The sequence below is a fragment of the Pleuronectes platessa genome, chromosome 6, assembly GCF_947347685.1.
Source record: "Pleuronectes platessa chromosome 6, fPlePla1.1, whole genome shotgun sequence".
In the NCBI taxonomy this organism is placed as follows: domain Eukaryota; kingdom Metazoa; phylum Chordata; class Actinopteri; order Pleuronectiformes; family Pleuronectidae; genus Pleuronectes; species Pleuronectes platessa.
The window spans coordinates 3,333,596-3,353,562 of NC_070631.1; the positions used below are offsets into that span (position 1 = coordinate 3,333,596).

General features: G+C 42.8%; 3 protein-coding genes across 7 annotated transcripts; all 3 read left to right on the top strand.

Annotated features, from left to right (window-relative positions):
* Positions 1-1,378: 1,378 nt before the first annotated feature.
* Positions 1,379-6,764, top strand: LOC128443089 (lysophosphatidic acid receptor 6). 5 transcript variants are annotated; one of them, XM_053425831.1, is made up of 4 exons: positions 1,393-1,414; positions 2,545-2,646; positions 4,731-4,865; positions 5,438-6,764. In XM_053425831.1, exon 4 carries the CDS (start codon positions 5,478-5,480, stop codon positions 6,450-6,452), a length of 975 nt encoding a protein of 324 aa, XP_053281806.1. In that variant the 5' UTR covers positions 1,393-1,414; positions 2,545-2,646; positions 4,731-4,865; positions 5,438-5,477; the 3' UTR covers positions 6,453-6,764. The 5 variants fall into 5 exon arrangements, with proteins under 5 accessions (XP_053281802.1, XP_053281804.1, XP_053281806.1 ...); XM_053425827.1 differs by having other exon boundaries at positions 1,379-1,414; positions 2,545-4,865; XM_053425829.1 differs by lacking the exon at positions 2,545-2,646 and having other exon boundaries at positions 1,380-1,414.
* Positions 6,765-8,001: 1,237 nt separating this feature from the next.
* Positions 8,002-10,484, top strand: LOC128443088 (lysophosphatidic acid receptor 6). The gene is made up of 2 exons (XM_053425825.1): positions 8,002-8,076; positions 9,317-10,484. Exon 2 carries the CDS (start codon positions 9,336-9,338, stop codon positions 10,311-10,313), a length of 978 nt encoding a protein of 325 aa, XP_053281800.1. The 5' UTR covers positions 8,002-8,076; positions 9,317-9,335; the 3' UTR covers positions 10,314-10,484.
* Positions 10,485-16,339: 5,855 nt separating this feature from the next.
* On the top strand, positions 16,340-18,316 carry LOC128443087 (lysophosphatidic acid receptor 6-like). The gene has a single exon (XM_053425824.1). It carries the CDS (start codon positions 16,927-16,929, stop codon positions 17,914-17,916), a length of 990 nt encoding a protein of 329 aa, XP_053281799.1. The 5' UTR covers positions 16,340-16,926; the 3' UTR covers positions 17,917-18,316.
* Positions 18,317-19,967: the final 1,651 nt, after the last annotated feature.

Sequence of the window (19,967 nt, forward strand, 5' to 3'; positions counted from 1 at the left end):
AGTGGCCCAATGTATTCATAATGTTACCATATTTGGAAGCTCATAAAAAATATTCCTTGAGAGGTTATAAGTTACTTCGAGTGGATTCCTGTTCATGGTGTCTCTGACTATGCTGATACACAGTTTTGAGTATTTTTACTGTAGAATAACTGAGAAAATTAAACGGCAAATCTGGGAAGTGGCCCAATGCAGTTTCCAGTGGATTCCTGTTCATAGAGCCTCTGACTATGCAATGTCCACATTCAAATTTAGATGGAACCTCCTGTTTTCACAGACTCATTCCACTTCAACATGATAGTAGATCATCTCTGAGTGTCAGCGACATTATATCAGTAAAGACTGAACTAAATTTTCAAAATGACTCCCCTTTAAACTGAAAAGGGATTTTGTTTTATTTTTTAAACAATTAATTAATTGTTACTGAATATCATTTAGGTGTCTTACCTTCCTCCATGTTGTTCGATGTACTCTCAAACAAGCATTTCCAAATACATGTCCAAGTATATGAGGTGGAGTGTGTCAACTTTACATTTATCAACTTTGATTGCACTAGTTGAACCTGTTAATAGCCCACATTAATAGTCTGCATGAGAAGCTACAGAGACAGGGAGCGGAATCAATAAAATGCTAAAGAAACAATGAGATGGCTGTGAAAAAATGAACATTTTGATATCGATTGGTTCGTAAAAGCCTCTGCTTTTACGATGCAACTCTATCTGCCACTGGGTCTGTGGCATCTCTCTGTGTCTCATCGACGCACAAGGCATACCTCTGCAGTTTCCATACAATTCCAACAGTACTTATTCCCCCAGGTCATTTAACTGTGGAGAGAATTCTCTGTAAATATTATTTTACATTTCCAAATTGTCACGCACAGATTCAGTGTGACAAGTGTGGGAGATGGTTCCATGAACAGTGCTTCGGTATGGACACCAAGGAGCTGCAACGAGCAAGGGCTGAAAGCTGGAGTTGCTGTTTATGTGCTTAAATCACCTTCATCTCCTCCCCAAGCACACTACCCCACCACCCGGGACTGTGTCTGACACGGCTATCTGCAAAATGAAAAAAGTTTATTGTAATTGTTGTTTGTTTATTATTTGCTCCCGGCAGTGAGAAATTCACATATTTGAAGTGTGATTAAAAATATATATATATACAGTATCAAAAAAGTGTTTTAATTTTTCCACATTGTTTCTTTAGCATTTTATTGATTCCGCTCCCTGTCTCTGTAGCTTCTCATGCAGACTATTAATGTGGGCTATTAACAGGTTCAACTAGTGCAATCAAAGTTGACAAATGTAAAGTTGACACACTGGAGTGTGTCAACTTTACATTTGTCAACTTTGACTTTCATATCCTTGTACATGTATTTGGAAATGCTTTTTTGAGAGTACATCGAACAACATGGAGGAAGGTAAGACACCTAAATGATATTCAGTAACAATTAATTAATTGTTTAAAAAATAAAACAAAATCCCTTTTCAGTTTAAAGGGGAGTCATTTTGAAAATTTAGTTCAGTCTTTACTGATATAATGTCGCTGACACTCAGAGATGATCTACTATCATGTTGAAGTGGAATGAGTCTGTGAAAACAGGAGGTTCCATCTAAATTTGAATGTGGACATTGCATAGTCAGAGGCTCTATGAACAGGAATCCACTGGAAACTGCATTGGGCCACTTCCCAGATTTGCCGTTTAATTTTCTCAGTTATTCTACAGTAAAAATACTCAAAACTGTGTATCAGCATAGTCAGAGACACCATGAACAGGAATCCACTCAAAGTAACTTATAACCTCTCATGGAATATTTTTTATAAGCTTCCAAATATGTTACATTATGAATACATTCGTCCTTTTTCACAGATTTTCCCTTTAATTTTCTCAGTTATTCTACAGTAAAAGTACCAAAAAATTTGTATGAGCATAGTCAGAGACACCATGAACAGGAATCCACGCAAAGAAACTTATAACCTCTTAAGGAATATTTTTTATAAGCTTCCAAATATGTTACATTATGAATGCATTGGGCCACTTTCACAGATTTGCTATTTAATTTTCTCAGTTATTCTACAATAAAGTACCCAAAAATTTGTATGAGCATAGTCAGAGACACCATGAACAGGAATTCACTCGATATCACTTATAACCTCTCAAGGAATATTTTTAATCAGCATCCAAATATGGTTACATTATGTACACATTTTTTTTTTTTACAGACTTGCCCTTTAATTTGCACTAAAAATACATGATAATTGACATGAGCAGATACGCCATAAAGACTAAAAAAATCAAAAAATAAAAAATGAAGTTGTATTTGTAGTAATTTTAGGCCGTTTCAGCCAACCATGCTGTTTTACCGTAAAGCCACAAGTAGACGCGCAAAAAAAACCCGGTGGCGGCTGGCTTCCCAGATGACGGCTCACTTTACTGCAGTAAGGTGTGAGGCAGCCCATGTGATACCTGTAAATAAACAGTACTACCATTGTTTTATAATGAAATAACATATGTAGAAAACTTTTTTATTTCCCTCCGTGTGACTGCAGGATGAGACCTGGTGATTGAAAACGGGAAGTACTGTTTGATTTCCTCTAAATCTAAATATAACGTTACTGCCATGACTAAACACTGACGTACTGTTCTTCAAGGTGGGTTGAAACATGTCGAATTAAAACTCTGCTGCGACCCTGAACACCACATATGAATAATAACGTTGAGTTAATAACGAAACCAAACTACAAGTAAAACCACTTTAAATAAACTACATTTCACGTAAAGTTTACGTTTTGTTTAGCAGCTTCCTGTTAGCTTTAGCAAAACCAGGTTAGCTTAGCTAGCTAGCTGGTAGCTAACAATACTAGTTCGACCTTGAATTAAGTCAATACGATCAAATATTGTTCAAAGCTGTCAGTATTTAACCCGGTTAGTGCTTAATTATATATTATAATAAAGAATAATCATGAAAATTTGGCTGAAACGATAAAAGCGCTTCAACCCTTCATCTTCATCATGTCTTGAGATAAACACGGAGACTTACGTTCTGAGCCCTTCAGAATAAAATTGGTCCAAAAATGTATTTAATTGTTAATTTGTTTGGATGGATAGATAGACAGACAGAGACATAGATATATGAGTTGATATGTTAAGTTGTTCTTCTATAATGATGAAAACAAAATATATCATTATTACTTTTACATTTGACTGTCGTTATCGAAAATAGATTGTCAACATTTTGTGTTGAAACTTCATAAGTTTCAATAAAACTTTACATATATTCCTGAATAATTCTATAAAGAAACTTTAAGTGTCAGAACATTGAGTGAACGGAGGCCTGGTCTCTCGAGAACCTGAAAGAGTTTGACCTGGTTATAAAATGACATTAGTTTTTTCTTACGTGTTGAAATCGCAAGGAGCCAAGGGCCTGGTATAACAAATTTTATGTGAAGCATGTGTGACCACTTTGTGCACATCGTGTAATTATTGTACAGATTGTGTAGCCTGCTGGAAATGTTTGGAAAAGAAGGTAAATGCTTGAATATTTACTGTGAACATGGCTTCAAAAATCCATCCATTCTTGTTAAAACCTCTTGTTAAACTAAAGTGTCCCGGTCTGCAGATTTGAATCTCTATCAAACTTTATATGAGGACGGCTTTTCTCTGCTTCTCTTTATTTCTAATGAACTGTTTATGAAAGTCAACAAACACTGTCTGATAAACAGCCCTGTAGTAAATCCTCCCCTCATGAAGGTTGTGATGTTGTGTTGATTCAAATGTAAGTTTCAATGTTATTTTGTTTCGTAAGAAGAAAAGTTGGCGCTCTAAATAGTGTCAGCTGTTATGTCTCGAAGAACAGGAAATGGATGGATCCCCACCTTTTCCTTTTCCGTGAACATGTGTATTGTTCAGTGAATTAATAATAACATATATGCTAAAGATTATAATTGTAATGCTTTGAGCAATAGTAAAAAAAAAATGTATCTTCGGTTGAGCCTAATCAAGATAATAACATCTTACAAATTCCCCCTCAGATCTAAACCCGGCCTAAGGCTGTCATCAATTTAACCACAGATTTATCAGTCGTTTCAAAAGTTTGTTTATGGTCAAAAACAGGATGTGATGTAAAGATAATAAATCCCCTTCTAACCCAGTTTGTACAAAATGAACCCAAACTGAGACGTCTCATTTTCACTTATAGTTGTCTGTAAAAAACACTTTTCACAGTTTATGTGTCACAAAAAAAAAAAAAAAAGAGCTTGGTTTAGAATTTCAGGCTTGAAAAATTCAACAAAGTCACAGCCACATAGTGTAGTTATCATACAGATTGTGTAGTCTGCTGGAAATGTTGGGAAATGTCCCGGTCTGCAGCTTTTAATCTCTATCAAACTTTATGTAAGGATGGCTTTTCTCAGCTTTCTCTTTATTTCTAATGAACTGTTTATGAAAGTCAACAAACACTGTCTGATAAACAGCCCTGTAGTAAATCCTCCCCTCATGAAGGTTGTGATGATTCAAATGTAAGATCCTTCAGGAGGCTGCAGTTTGTGGTGCTGTCAAACTTCAAGGGGAAGTATTTAAACCTCACTCTCTAAAGCAGATTCATAATAATCTAAACACATGTCCAAACAAGGCAACACATTCATGATAATTCAGTATATCACTGTAACATTGCCATTGCATGAAATAAGGTGAAACTCATTTCATGCAATGGTTTCCTGCTCCTTTCGTCATACAGTGCGTCATACAGGCTTCTTAAGAAAATCAAGAAGCCTGAGCAAAGAGCTGCATGGTCTACACAACGCAGAGAGCAGCAGCACAACAATCTCAGGTGTTGCTTTCTACATTTGGAGAACAGACTCTCAACAACTAGGTAAGTGACTTTGTTTAGTGTCAAAATCCTTTGTTTATTGCTCTATTTAGTCTGGGTTTAGTTTTCACAACACGTTTATCTTCTTAAAAGTAGCTCCTGCAATGTAGGGGAGAGTCACAGAGGTTTAAGATCAATATAATATAAAATATAAAAGCAGTAAGATAAAAAATGTATTGTCTCACAAACACCGTTAGAGGAAGTGTTGCCTTTATCTGTTTTCTGTATTTTCTTCCGGTTACTTCACTTCAGTCTTTTTGGATATTCTCTGTAACAAATACAGGACCATGTGTTGTGTGCAGTATAAAAAATGTCCATCATAGTTTATATCTGAACAAAACAGATGAATGTGTAAAGTTTCTTGAGAAATGCAGTAGTAACAAGGACTAGACGTTAAGGAATGTCGACACAATGACTGATCCGATGAGTAAAACAGTCGTTTCCAATGTTGTGAGAAACTAAAAGTGGAAAACTCTCAATGGAAACATGTTTGTGTTGCTACAGATAGAGGACGGTGTGTGAGGCAGCAGTGTGAATTAAATCCAACCCACACGTTCATTTGACTTCATTCACAGACACATACAAACAAAACAACCCCTCCAGCAATCGTTCATCATGAACGTGACGGACACCAGCTGCAGCCCCGACTCCGCAGAGTATCAGTACTCCCTCTTCCCAGTGATCTACATCCTGGCGTTAGTCGTGGGTCTACCTGGAAATCTGGCTGCTCTCTTCGTCTTCACCTTCAAGATCACCCCTCGCACAGCCTTCAGCGTGTTCATCAGCAACCTGGCCCTGGTGGACATCCTCATCCTCTGCACTCTGCCCTTCAGGATCCACTACCACCTCAACAGAAACAACTGGGTGTTTGGGGACATCGCCTGCCGCATCACTGGGGTCCTGTTCTACTCCAACATCTACATGAGCATCTGTTTAATGACTTGTATCTGTGTGGACCGCTACATGGCCACGGTGCATCCTCACGCCTACCAGAGGCAGCGGAGGCCCTGGCGCTCTCTGGCCGTGTGCGTGGCGCTCTGGTGCGTTGCTGGTGTGTTGATGCTGGTCTTCGTCCTCTTGGGGCCTCTGAAAACAAACGTCAACCAATCAGGAGGCCGCAGTTGTTTCGAGAACTTATCCAAGCACGAGTGGGACACGCGTCTGGCGGTGTACAGCCTTTTGGTCCTGATCTTCGGCTCCCTGCTGCCCTCCGTGATCATGCTGGTGTGTTACCCGCTGGTTGTGAGGCGCATCTCCATGATCAGGACTAACACAGCCCAAAGAGCCGTAAGGGTCATTCACACCATCCTGGCCATCACGCTGCTCTGCTTCCTGCCCAACCACGTTGCAAACCTGCTGCACCTCCTGCGACGCATGGATGTCATCAAGAGCTGCACCGCCGCCAACCGCATCTACGACGCCAAGCGGGTCACCACGGCCCTTGTCACCCTCAACACGTGCCTGGACCCCGTGCTGTACTATTTTACCACCGGCCACTTCAAATGGAGGCTCTTGAAGATGACATGGCTGTGTGGACGAGTGGAGAGTAGCAGAGATGTTAGTACGATTGCAGTGGACCTAGAGAACTGAACCTGTAGATATATAACAAATATAACTCTGCTTCCTTGTATATATATGGAACTGGAGACTTTTCTATAAAAGTGTTATTAAAATTTACATCCATCAAAATAAAGGGAAAGATCGAAAACATGCTTTTCTTTATCTTGTGCAGTTTTGTCTCGTAATGAGTCTTCAGCAAGCAGACGTTAAGAATCTATATTTCTCATGTTAAATCAATGTTATTTTATATATTTTAAACTTAAAACAGAAGAAGTAGACCTGTGCAAAGATTTAGGAATTTGAACAAGTTATTGTATTTCTTTTTAAATTCATCAAATAAAAAGCAACAGCACAGTAACATTTGTAGTATCTGTTGTTTAAATTTCCATTCACTACAGGGTTCTATTTATATTGAGTATCTAGTACAATTGTAATAACTCCACAGCTTCACCCGAATGGGGGGGGGGGGTCTGCACAGTCAGGACAAATCCAGTCGCCCTCAGGGCCCGTGGTTAAAGGTGTGAGGCAGCCCATGTGATACCTGTAAATAAAAAGTACTACCACTGTTTTATAATGAAATAACTTTAACATATGTAGAAAACTTTTTTATTTCCGTCCGTGTGACTGCAGGATGAGACCTGGTGATTGAAGACGGGAAGTACTGTTTGATTTCCTTTATCTAAATATAACGTTACTGCTATAAATAAACGCTGACGTACTGTTCTTCAAAGTGGGTTGAAACATGTCAAATTAAAACTCTGCTGCAACCCTGAAAACCACATATGAATAATAACTTGACGAGTGCATTGGTCGTGTGTATCACACCCTGAGTCACACTGTGTGCATACCAGCAGCTGCTGCCTGCGGTCGCTGCGACAGGTTCCTCACAGATAACCACATCGCTCACCTCCTCTTCATCAGCCACATCCTTGTTCTGCATCCTCACTTTGGTCTGCAGGAGCAGCAGGACAAGCACGAGCAGTTCAGCTTTAACTGCAACTGTTTGTTCACATGTCTCCCAAAACCTTTACAGAAAGTTTCCTTCACCCGCTGCAGATAATCACCGTCTTTTGTGTGTTGGCCGTCTGAGGTTCAGGACAGAGCAACGAAATGTGTTGTGTTGTTTTACAATCTCATTACATGTTGAACAGAGGAAAAAATAAGCACTGTAATGAACTGAGAGCCAGTGATTATCTTTATCTGCTTTCTCTTTATTTCTAATAAACTGTTTATGAAAGTCAACAAACACTGTCTGATAAACAGCCCTGTAGTAAATCCTCCTCTCGTGAAGGTTGTGATGTTGTGTTGATTCAAATGTAAGATCCTTCAGGAGGCTGCAGTTTGTGGTGCTGTCAAACTTCAAGGGGAAGTTTTCGTTATTTAAACCTCACTCTCTAAAGCAGACTCATTATAATATAAACACATGTCCAAACAAGGCAACAAATTCATGTTCATTCAGTCTATTTTTTAACACTCCCATTGCATGATATGAGGTGAACCTGGTGGTTTCCTGCTCCTTTCGTCACACGGTGAGCTGACAGAAAATTAAGAAGCCTGAGCAAAGAGCTGCATGGTCTACACAACGCAGAGAGCAGCAGCACAACAATCTCAGGTGTTGCTTTCTACATTTGGAGATCAGACTATCAACAACTAGGTAAGTGACTTTGTTTAGTGTCAAAATTCTTTGTTTATTGCTCAATTTAGTCTGGGTTTAGTTTTCACAACACGTTTACCTTTTTAGAAGCAGCTCCTGCAATGAAGGGGAGAGTCACAGAGGTTTAACATCTAATATAAAAGCAGTAAGATAAAACATCTAGTCTCACCAACACTGTTAGAGTAAGTGCTGCATTTATTTGTGTTCAGTATTTTCTTCGGGTTATTTAACTTCAGACTTTTTGGATAATCTCTGTAACAAATACAAGACAATGTGTTTTGCGCAGTATAAAAAATGTCCATCATAGTTTATTTCAGGGCCGGCAGAATGGCAGGCGTGAACCCAAAAGCAACGACACTGAAGCAGAGTTGGAATGAGCAAAGTTCAGGGTTTATTAAATGTAGCAGGGGTCAAGAGCCAGGCAGTAAGTCCGGTTACAAACAAATCCGACAAGGACCAGGCAAAACGGAAGTCCAGGGAAATAGCAGGCAGGTCACGGTGGAGATCAGGCAGAAGATAAGGCAGGAGGGAAAACACTGGAAGGCTAGGTACAAACACACTAAACGTTCTGGAAGGGAACAAAGGAAACAGGCAGGAAGATAAACTGGGGAGACTAATGAGTTGATGGAAGGCAGGTGCGTCTGTGGATGGAGCCCGTAGAGGGATCTGTGACATGAGGAAGTGCAGAGCAGAGGGGAGTGGCTGAGTTATGAAATGACAAATGGATTAATATATGCAAAACTATGATAAGAGAAATACAATATTAATAAGAGGGTGAATCCGTGACAGAACCCCTCCACCTAGAGACGGCTTCTGACTTCCCACCAGGCTGGTCAGGATGGGACCTATGGAACTCTTTGATGAGAGTAAGGTCAAAGATGTTGCGAGCGGGCTCCCAGGAGCACTCCTCTAGTCCATATCCCTCCCCGTCCACCAGATACTGGAAACCCCTAACCCGTGGTCGGGACTTGAGACATGACTTGAAATGACAAATGGATTAGTATATGCAAAACTATAATAAGAGAAATAACAATAGTAATAAGAGGGTGAATCCGTGACAGTTTATCAAGAAACAAAACAGATGAATATGTAAAGTTTCTTGAGAAATGCATTAGAAGCAAGGATAATACATCAAGGAATGTCGACATGTGACTGATCCGATGAGTAACAGATTGGTTTCCAATGTTGTGAGAAACTAAAATTGGAAAAACTGAATGGAAACATGTTTGTGTTGCTACAGTTACAGAGGACGGTGTGTGATGCAATCGTTCATCATGAACGAGACGGACGACAGCTGCAGCCCCCCCTCAGTGGAGTATCAGTACTCCCTCTTCCCAGTGGTCTACATCCTGGCGTTAGTCGTGGGTCTACCTGGAAATCTGGCTGCTCTCTTCGTCTTCACCTTCAAGATCACCCCTCGCACAGCCTTCAGCGTGTTCATCAGCAACCTGGCCCTGGCGGACATTGTCATCCTCTGCACTCTGCCCTTCAGGATCCACTACCACCTCAACAGAGACGACTGGGTGTTTGGGGACGTCGCCTGCCGCATCACTGGGGTCCTGTTCGTCTCAAACAACTACATGAGCATCTGTTTAATGGCTTGTATCTGTGTGGACCGCTACATGGCCACGGTGCATCCTCACACCTACCAGAGGCAGCGGAGGCCCTGGTGCTCTCTGGCCGTGTGCGTGGCGCTCTGGTGCATCGCTGGAGTGTTGATGCTGGTCTTCGTCCTCTTGGGGCCTCTGAAAACCAACGTCAATCAATTTGAAAGACACAGCTGTTTCGAGAACTTATCCAAGCATGAGTGGGACACGCGTCTGAAGGTGTACAACCTGCTGGGCCTGATCTTATTCTCCCTGCTGCCCGACTTGGTCATCCTGGTGTGTTACCCGCTGGTTGTGAGGCGCATCTCCATGATCAGGACTAACACAGCCCAAAGAGCCTTGAGGGTTATTTACACCATCCTGGCCATCACGCTGCTCTGCTTCCTGCCCAACCACGTGGCAAATCTGCTGTACCTCCTGCAACGCATGGATGTCATCAAGAGCTGCTCCTCGGCCAACCGCATCTTTGAAGCCAGGCGGGTCACCATGGCCCTCGTCACCCTCAACACGTGCCTGGACCCCGTGCTGTACTATGTCACCACCAGCCACTTCAAATGGAGGCTCTTGAAGATGACATGGCTGTGTGGACGAGAGGAGAGCAGCGAGAGAACTGAACCTGTAGATTTATAACTTAAATGTAACTCTGCTTCCTTGTGTATAAATGGAACTGGAGATTTGTATATGAAAGTGTTTATTAAAATTGTCATTTTACATCAATATAAAGGGACAGAATGAGAACAGGCTTCTGATTTTCTTTATCTTGTGAGGTTGTGTCTTGTAATGAGTCTACAGGAAGCAGACGTTAAGAATCAACATTTTTCATGTTAAAGCTATTTTATTTTATATTTTATAAACTTAAAACAGAAGAAATAGACCTGTGCAAATATTAGTTATTGTGTATCTTTTTAAGTTCATTAAATAAAATGACGTTTTAATGTCCATTCACCACAGGGTTTTATTCATATTAAGTATCTAGTATAAGGATGATAACTCCAAAGCTTCACCTGTATGGGGGGGGGGTTGCACAGTCAGGACAAGTCCAGTCACCTTCACCTTCAGAGCCCGTGGTTAATGAAGGTGTGAGGCAGCCCATAAATAAACAGTACTACCACTGTTTTATAATGAAACATACGGTGGCCCTGAGAGCTCAACGAACAGCAACTTAAGAAAACACTTGCAAGTTGACAAAACACATGCAAGTTGACAAAACACAAGCAAAGTAAGAAAACATCTTCATCAATTTCACAACACAACACATTACAGAAACGCGCTGCAAATAGACACACGCGCTGCAAATAGACGAACGCGCAGCAAATAGAGGCGACAACACAACGGAAGTGTTTGGGATGGACACAGGAGACACTAAAACGTCCAATACACCATACAATTTCGGTTCAGCACAGGGTTCGGCAACCCGCGGCTCTGGAGCCGAACGCGGCTCTTCAGTCCCTCTGCAGTGGCTGTACAGTACAGTGTTGTGCATATGTTTCGCGATCGCTGAACTTAATGAATCACTTTTCATATTATTAACGTGAACGTAACGATGAACGTGACGTTACTTTTTTTAATCATCATCGTATCAGGCCCTCATGAAATACCAGGAGCGGGCGTTTGTGTGTCGTGTGTGCGTGTGTGTGTGTGCGTGTGTGTTTGTGAGTGTGTGCGTGTGTGTGTAGCGGGCTGACCGGTCTCGGGTCTCGGGGCACTGACCCCGCCCACTCGCTCAGAAGAGGGGGCAAAATGTCTCTTCTGATAGTAAAGGTTTCAAACCCCTGTGTGGTGTCTTGTCATTTTAGTTTGTTAATTTCAGTCTCTTCTGTGTATTTTCTGTTTCCTGTTTTATTTTGTAGTATCTGTCCCTTGTGTGTGGTTTCCATCTTCACTTCCTTTCGGTGATTGTCTTCCCAGTCCTCATGTGTTTCACCTGGGGTTAATTGTTCCTGCCTTCCCTCTGTGTCTTCTTAAGCCTCTGTGTTCCCCAAGCCTCTGTCGGTTTGTACTAGTTGTTTTCTCCCCACGTCGTGAGAAATGGTTTGTTTGCTCCTGCTGTTTCGTCCAGCTTCTCCTGCTTCCTCGTTCCTTGTTCTCAGTGCGCCTTGTCGCCAGTGTTACTTTTGTTAGTGCTCTTGTTTTGTTTTTGTCTTGTTTAAACCCTTTTTATTATATTAAATACCTTTTGTTTGTAACCTCTGCATCCTGGGTCCATCTCCTCCCTTCAAACCGTAACAGAACAAACCGACCAAACTATGGACTCAGCAGAGGTTAGTTTTTTTAGTTTTCTTTTCTCAAACCCTTTTGAGGGAACCCGCCTGGCTTTTGGTGGACCCCGCAGCCTTCAACAGAGGTCTGCAGTTGGTGGCGGAGGTCGGAGCAGTAACCCGTATTACGGAACCCGCCTGGCTTTTGGTGGACCCCGCAGCCTTCAGCAGAGGTCTGCAGTTGGTGGCAGAGGTGAGAGGACTAACCTCGCACCCGTAAAGCCAGCTCGCAGGCACCATCCCCCAGCCGTAGTCCTCTACGCTGGAAGCGACGGGGTTTTTTGGGGACCCCCCAACCTCAAGGGGTTTCCTCTGGCTGATTGCGGACGTGAGAGAGGGGGGATCCACAGCCGAAGCAGGGACCAGCCACCTACAGTCCCGACTGGGTCGCAGTCCCCAGCTCCACGCCGGAGGCTCCCAGCTGATGTCTCTCGTTCACCGACGTCAGTGGTCCTCTCAGCGGCGTCTGCTCCAGCACCTGCTCCAGTCGCTGCTCCGCGCCGGAGGCTCTTGGCTGACGTCCTCCGTGTTTCGGCGTCGGAGATCCTCGCGGTGCCAGCTCCGCACCCAGCTCCCGTGCCTGCTCCGCGCCGGAGGCTCTCGGCTGACGTCCTCCGTGTTTCGGCGTCGGAGATCCTCGCGGTGCCAGCTCCGCACCCAGCTCCTGTGCCTGCTCCGCGCCGGAGGCTCTCGGCTGACGTCCTCTGCGTTTCGGCGTCGGAGATCCTCGCGGTGCCAGCTCCGCACCCAGCTCCTGTGCCTGCTCCGCGCCGGAGGCTCTCGGCTGACGTCCTCTGCGTTTCGGCGTCGGAGATCCTCGCGGTGCCAGCTCCGCACCCAGCTCCGCACCCAGCTCCTGTGCCTGCTCCGCGCCGGAGGCTCTCGGCTGACGTCCTCTGTGTTTCGGCGTCGGAGATCCTCGCGGTGCCAGCTCTGCACCCAGCTCCGGTCCCTGCTCCCGTGCCTGCTCCGCGCCGGAGGCTCTCGGCTGACGACCCCTGTGTTTCGGCGTCGGAGATCCTCGCGGTGCCAGCTCCAGTTCTTGCCCCACGTCCGGGGTTGAGGTCGGAGCTCTTGCCCTCTGCCCCTGACTGGTCTTCGGGCCACTTGCTCGAAGAGCTCCCGTGTTGGGCTCCTGACCCCCCTTCCGAGCCTCAGAACTCTGACTTTGAGCGGCCACGGCGCCGCCCCCCCGAGCCTCAGAACTCTGTCCCGGAGCGGCCAAGGCGCCGCCCTCCTGAGGAGCTCCCATGCTTCGTCCCTGTCCGGCCTCTGGGCCGTCCCCCTGAGACATTGTGCCAGGTTCCTGAGCGGCCACGGAGCCGTCGGCCTGAGACCCTGGGCACCTCCCGGATTCCCTCCTCCGGTTCCCCCCTCCTCCCACCCGTCGCGGTTATGGACCGTCTGGAATCCGGTCCTTGAGGGGGGGGTACTGTGGTGTCTTGTCATTTTAGTTTGTTAATTTCAGTCTCTTCTGTGTATTTTCTGTTTCCTGTTTTATTTTGTAGTATCTGTCCCTTGTGTGTGGTTTCCATCTTCACTTCCTTTCGGTGATTGTCTTCCCAGTCCTCATGTGTTTCACCTGGGGTTAATTGTTCCTGCCTTCCCTCTGTGTCTTCTTAAGCCTCTGTGTTCCCCAAGCCTCTGTCGGTTTGTACTAGTTGTTTTCTCCCCACGTCGTGAGAAATGGTTTGTTTGCTCCTGCTGTTTCGTCCAGCTTCTCCTGCTTCCTCGTTCCTTGTTCTCAGTGCGCCTTGTCGCCAGTGTTACTTTTGTTAGTGCTCTTGTTTTGTTTTTGTCTTGTTTAAACCCTTTTTATTATATTAAATACCTTTTGTTTGTAACCTCTGCATCCTGGGTCCATCTCCTCCCTTCAAACCGTAACACCCTGCTCACTATGGACAATACATTTCCTCAATAACAGGGGCTTGCTTGTTAGCGCTGCTTATTCAGTTTAACAGGAGAAGACGGCATGTCTCTAGATAGGACCATCTTCAGAGCTCAGAGCTCACTGTGGCTCTCTCCGAGCGAGTGGGCGGGGTCGGAGCGCCGGTGCGCTGGCCACACGCACACACACACACACACACACTCGCCCGCTCCTGGTATTTCATGATGGCCTGATACGATGATGATTTAAAAAACGAACGTGACGTTCAATCACGTTCATCGTTACGTTCACGTTAATAATATGAAAACTGATTCGTCAAGTTCAGCGATTGCGAAACATATGCACAACACTGTACTGTACAGCCACTGCAGAGGGGCTGAAGAGCCGCGTTCGGCTCCAGAGCCGCGGGTCGCCGACCCCTGTGCGGAACCGAAATTGTATGGTGTATTGGACGTTTTAGTGTCTCCTGTGTCCATCCCTTTTAGCTGTCCTCTGGAAACACTTCCGTTGTGTTGTCGCCTCTATTTGCTGCGCGTTCGTCTATTTGCTGCGCGTTCGTCTATTTGCAGCGCGTTTCTGTAATGTGTTGTGTTGTGAAATTGATGGAGATGTTTTCTTACTTTGCTTGTGTTTTGTCAACTTGCATGTGTTTTCTTAAGTTGCTGTTCGTTGAGCTCTCAGGGCCACCGTAGAAATAACTTTAACATATGTAGAAAACTTTTTTATTTCCTTCCGTTCCAGTACTGTGACTGCAGGATAAGACCTGGTGATTGAAAACGTGAAGTACCGGAGGATTTACTCTTTTACTAAATATAACGTTACTGCTATGACTGATGTCGTGTTCTTTTACCCCAAATATGAGAAGAGCCTGTCTCGGTTTGGTTCAACAAGTATTTATTTAGGAGCAATGAAAAGGTATGAAAAGGTACGGCACAGCAATGGGACCCCAACGCACAGCCCCGGCCCTCTAGCAGCACGGGGTTGTCAAGAGTTGCGCCGAACAGACGGCGGGTGTAATATTTATAACAGTAGGTATAACTTGATTGGTCAATAACGAGGGGGAGTCTCCCTGATGCTGTGACCCTGAACACCACATGTGGATAATAACCTTGAGTTAATGACGAAACCAAACTACAGTTAAAACCACTTAAAATAAACTACATTTCATGAATAAAGTTTACGTTTTGTTTAGCAGCTTCCTGTTAGCTTTAGCAACACCTGGTTAGCTTAGCCGGTAGCTAACAAGACTAGTTCGACATTGAATTAAGTCAATACGATCAAATAGTGTTAAAAGCTCTTAGTATTTAACCTGGTTAGTGTTTAATTATATATTATAGGAAAAGGAATAATCAACTAAATGAGCCTGGAACGATAAAAGCGCTTCAACCCTTCATCTTCTTCATGATACTTCCGGTCTGAGCCCTTCGGAATAAAAATTTTCCAATTTTTTTTTTATTTGTTAATTTGTTTGGATAGATGGATAGATAGATAGACAGACAGATAGATATGTTATCTTAAGTTGTTCTTCTATAATGATGATAACAAAATATATCATTATTACTATTACATATGACTGTCGTTGTTATCGAAACAAGATTATCAAAATTTAGTGTTGAAACTTCATAAGTTTAATAAAACTATACATATATTCCTGAATAACTCTGCATTGAAACTTTAAGTGTAAAGAACATGTCGTGAACAGGGGCCTGGTCTCTAGAGAACCTGAAACAGGTTGACCTGGTTATAAAACGACAAAAAATTAGTTTTTTCTTACGTGAGGAAATCACAAGGAACCAAGGGCCTGGTATAAAAAATATAATGTGAAGCATGTGTGACAACTTTGTACAGATCGTGTAATTATTGTACAGATTGTGTAGCCTGCTGGAAATGTTGGGAAATATGCTTGAACATGGCCTCAAAAATCCATCCATTCTTGTTAAAACCTCTTGTTAAACTAAAGTGTCCCGGTCTGCAGCTTTTAATCTCGATCAAACTTTATATGAGGACGGCTATTCTCTGCTTTCTCTTTATTTCTAATGAACTGTTTATGAAAGTCAACAAACACTGTCTGATAAACAGTCCTGTAGTAAATCCTCCCCTCATGAAGGTTGTGATGTTGTGTTGATTCAAATGTATGATCATTTAGGAGGCTGCAGTTTGTGGTGCTGTCAAACTTCGAGGGGAAGTATTTAAACCTAGCTCTCTAAAGCAGATTCATAATAATCTAAACACATGTCCAAACAAGGCAACACATTCATGATAATTCAGTATATCACTGTAACATTGCCATTGCATAGCATGAGGTGAACCTCATTTCATGCAATGGTTTCCTGCTCCTTTCGTCATACAGTGCGTCATACAGGCTTCTTAAGAAAATTAAGAAGCCTGAGCAAAGAGCTGCATGGTCTACACAACGCAGAGAGCAGCAGCACAACAATCTCAAGTGTTGCTTTCTACATTTGAGGATCAGACTCTCAACAACTAGGTAAGTGACTTTGTTTAGTGTCAAAATCCTTTGTTTATTGCTCTATTTAGTCTGGCTTTAGTTTTCACAACACGTTTATCTTCTTAAAAGTAGCTCCTGCAATGTAGGGGAGAGTCACAGAGGTTTAAGATCAATATAATATAAAATATAAAAGCAGTAAGATAAAAAATGTATTGTCTCACAAACACCGTTAGAGGAAGTGTTGCCTTTATCTGTTTTCTGTATTTTCTTCCGGTTACTTCACTTCAGTCTTTTTGGATATTCTCTTCAACAAATACAGGACCATGTGTTGTGTGCAGTATTAAAAATGTCCATCATAGTTTATATCTGAACAAAACAGATGAATGTGTAAAGTTTCTTGAGAAATGCAGTAGTAACAAGGACTAGACGTTAAGGAATGTCGACACAATGACTGATCCGATGAGTAAAACAGTCGTTTCCAATGTTGTGAGAAACTAAAAGTGGAAAACTCTCAATGGAAACATGTTTGTGTTGCTACAGATAGAGGACGGTGTGTGAGGCAGCAGTGTGAATTAAATCCAACCCACACGTTCATTTGACTTCATTCACAGACACATACAAACAAAACAAGCCCTCCAGCAATCGTTCATCATGAACTTGACGGACACCAGCTGCAGCCTCACCTCAGCAGAATATCAGTACTCCTTCCTCCCAGTGGTCTACATCCTGGCGTTAGTCGTGGGTCTACCTGGAAATCTGGCTGCTCTCTTCGTCTTCACCTTCAAGATCACCCCTCGCACAGCCTTCAGCGTGTTCATCAGCAACCTGGCCCTGGCGGACATCCTCATCCTCTGCACTCTGCCCTTCAGGATCCACTACCACCTCCACAGAGACAACTGGGTGTTTGGGGACGTCGCCTGCCGCATCACTGGGGTCCTGTTCTACTGCAACAACTACATGAGCCTCTGTTTAATGGCTTGTATCTGTGTGGACCGCTACATGGCCACGGTGCATCCTCACGCCTACCAGAGGCAGCGGAGGCCCTGGCGCTCTCTGGCCGTGAGTGTGGCGCTCTGGTGCGTTGCTGGAGTGGCGATGCTGGTCTTCGTCGTCTTGGGGCCTCTGGAAACCAACATCAACCAATCTGGAGGCCGCAGTTGTTTCGAGAACTTATCCAAGCACGAGTGGGACACACGTGCGGGGATGTACAACCTCCTGGGCCTGATCTTATTCTCCCTGGTGCCCACCGTGATCATCCTGGTGTGTTACCCGCTGGCTGTGAAGCGCATCTCCATGATCAGGACTAACACAGCCCAAAGAGCCTTGAGGGTCATTTACACCATCCTGGCCATCACGCTGCTCTGCTTCCTGCCCAACCACCTGGTGTATCTGCTGCACATCCTGCAACGCACGGGTGTCATCAAGAGCTGCACCACCGCCAACCGCATCTTTGAAGCCAGGCGGGTCACCATGGCCCTCGTCACCCTCAACACGTGCCTGGACCCCGTGCTGTACTATCTCACCACCGGCCACTTCAAATGGAGGCTCTTGAAGATGACATGGCTGTGTGGACGAGTGGAGAGTAGCAGAGATGTTAGTACGATTGCAGTGGACCGAGAAGCTGAACCTGTAGATATATAACTGAAATATAACTCTGCTTTCCTTGTCTATATATGAAACTGGAGACTTTTCTATGAAAGTGTTTATTAAAATTGTCATTTTAAATCAAAATAAAGGGAAGGATCGAAAACATGCTTTTCTTTATCTTGTGCGGTTGTGTCTCGTAATGAGTCTTCAGCAAGCAGACGTTAAGAATCAACATTTCTCATGTTAAAGCAATGTTATTTTATATATTTTAAACTTAAAACAGAAGAAGTAGACCTGTGCAAAGATTTAGGAATTTGAACAAGTTATTGTATTTCTTTTTAAATTCATCAAATAAAAAGCGACAGCACAGTAACATTTTGAGTACCTGTTGTTTTAATGTCCATTCACTACAGGGTTCTTTTTATATTGAGTATCTAGTATAATTGTAATAACTCCACAGCTTCACCCGTATGGGGGGGGTGGGGGGGGGGGGGGGCTGGCTGCACAGTCAGGACAGGCCCGTGGTTAATGAAGGTGTGTGACTGCAGTAAAGTGAGCAGTCATCTGGGAAGCCAGCCGCCACCGGGGTTTTTTTTGCGCGTCTACTTGTGGCTATACGGTAAAACAGCATGGTTGGCTGAAACGGCCTAAAATTACTACAAATACGATTAATTTTTTTTTTTTTTTTTTTTTTTTAATCTTTATGGCGTATCTGCTCATGTCAATTATCATGTATTTTTAGTGCAAATAAAAGGGCAAGTCTGTAAAAAAAAAAAAATGTGTACATAATGTAACCATATTTGGATGCTGATTAAAAATATTCCTTGAGAAGTTATAAGTGATATCGAGTGAATTCCTGTTCAGGGTGTCTCTGACTATGCTGATACAAATTTTTGGGTACTTTTACTGTAGAATAACTGAGAAAATTAAAGGGCAAATCTGGGAAGTGGCCCAATGTATTCATAATGTTACCATATTTGGAAGCTCATAAAAAATATTCCTTGAGAGGTTATAAGTTACTTCAAGTGGATTCCTGTTCATGGTGTCTCTGACTATGCTGATACAAATTTTTGGGCACTTTTACTGTAGAATAACTGAGAAAATTAAACGGCAAATCTGGGAAGTGGCCCAATGCAGTTTCCAGTGGATTCCTGTTCATAGAGCCTCTGACTATGCAATGTCCACATTCAAATTTAGATGGAACCTCCTGTTTTCACAGACTCATTCCACTTCAACATGATAGTAGATCATCTCTGAGTGTCAGCGACATTATATCAGTAAAGACTGAACTAAATTTTCAAAATGACTCCCCTTTAAACTGAAAAGGGATTTTGTTTTATTTTTTAAACAATTAATTAATTGTTACTGAATATCATTTAGGTGTCTTACCTTCCTCCATGTTGTTCGATGTACTCTCAAACAAGCATTTCTCAAACACTGACGTACTGTTCTTCAAGGTGGGTTGAAACATGTCGAATTAAAACTCTGCTGCGACCCTGAACACCACATATGAATAATAACGTTGAGTTAATAACGAAACCAAACTACAAGTAAAACCACTTTAAATAAACTACATTTCACGTAAAGTTTACGTTTTGTTTAGCAGCTTCCTGTTAGCTTTAGCAAAACCAGGTTAGCTTAGCTAGCTAGCTGGTAGCTAACAATACTAGTTCGACATTGAATTAAGTCAATACGATCAAATATTGTTCAAAGCTGTCAGTATTTAACCCGGTTACTGCTTAATTATATATTATAATAAAGAATAATCATGAAAATTTGGCTGAAACGATAAAAGCGCTTCAACCCTTCATCTTCATCATGTCTTGAGATAAACACGGAGACTTAAGTTCTGAGCCCTTCAGAATAAAATTGGTCCAAAAATGTATTTAATTGTTAATTTGTTTGGATGGATAGATAGACAGACAGAGACATAGATATATGAGTTGATATGTTAAGTTGTTCTTCTATAATGATGAAAACAAAATATATCATTATTACTTTTACATTTGACTGTCGTTATCGAAAATAGATTGTCAACATTTTGTGTTGAAACTTCATAAGTTTCAATAAAACTTTACATATATTCCTGAATAATTCTATAAAGA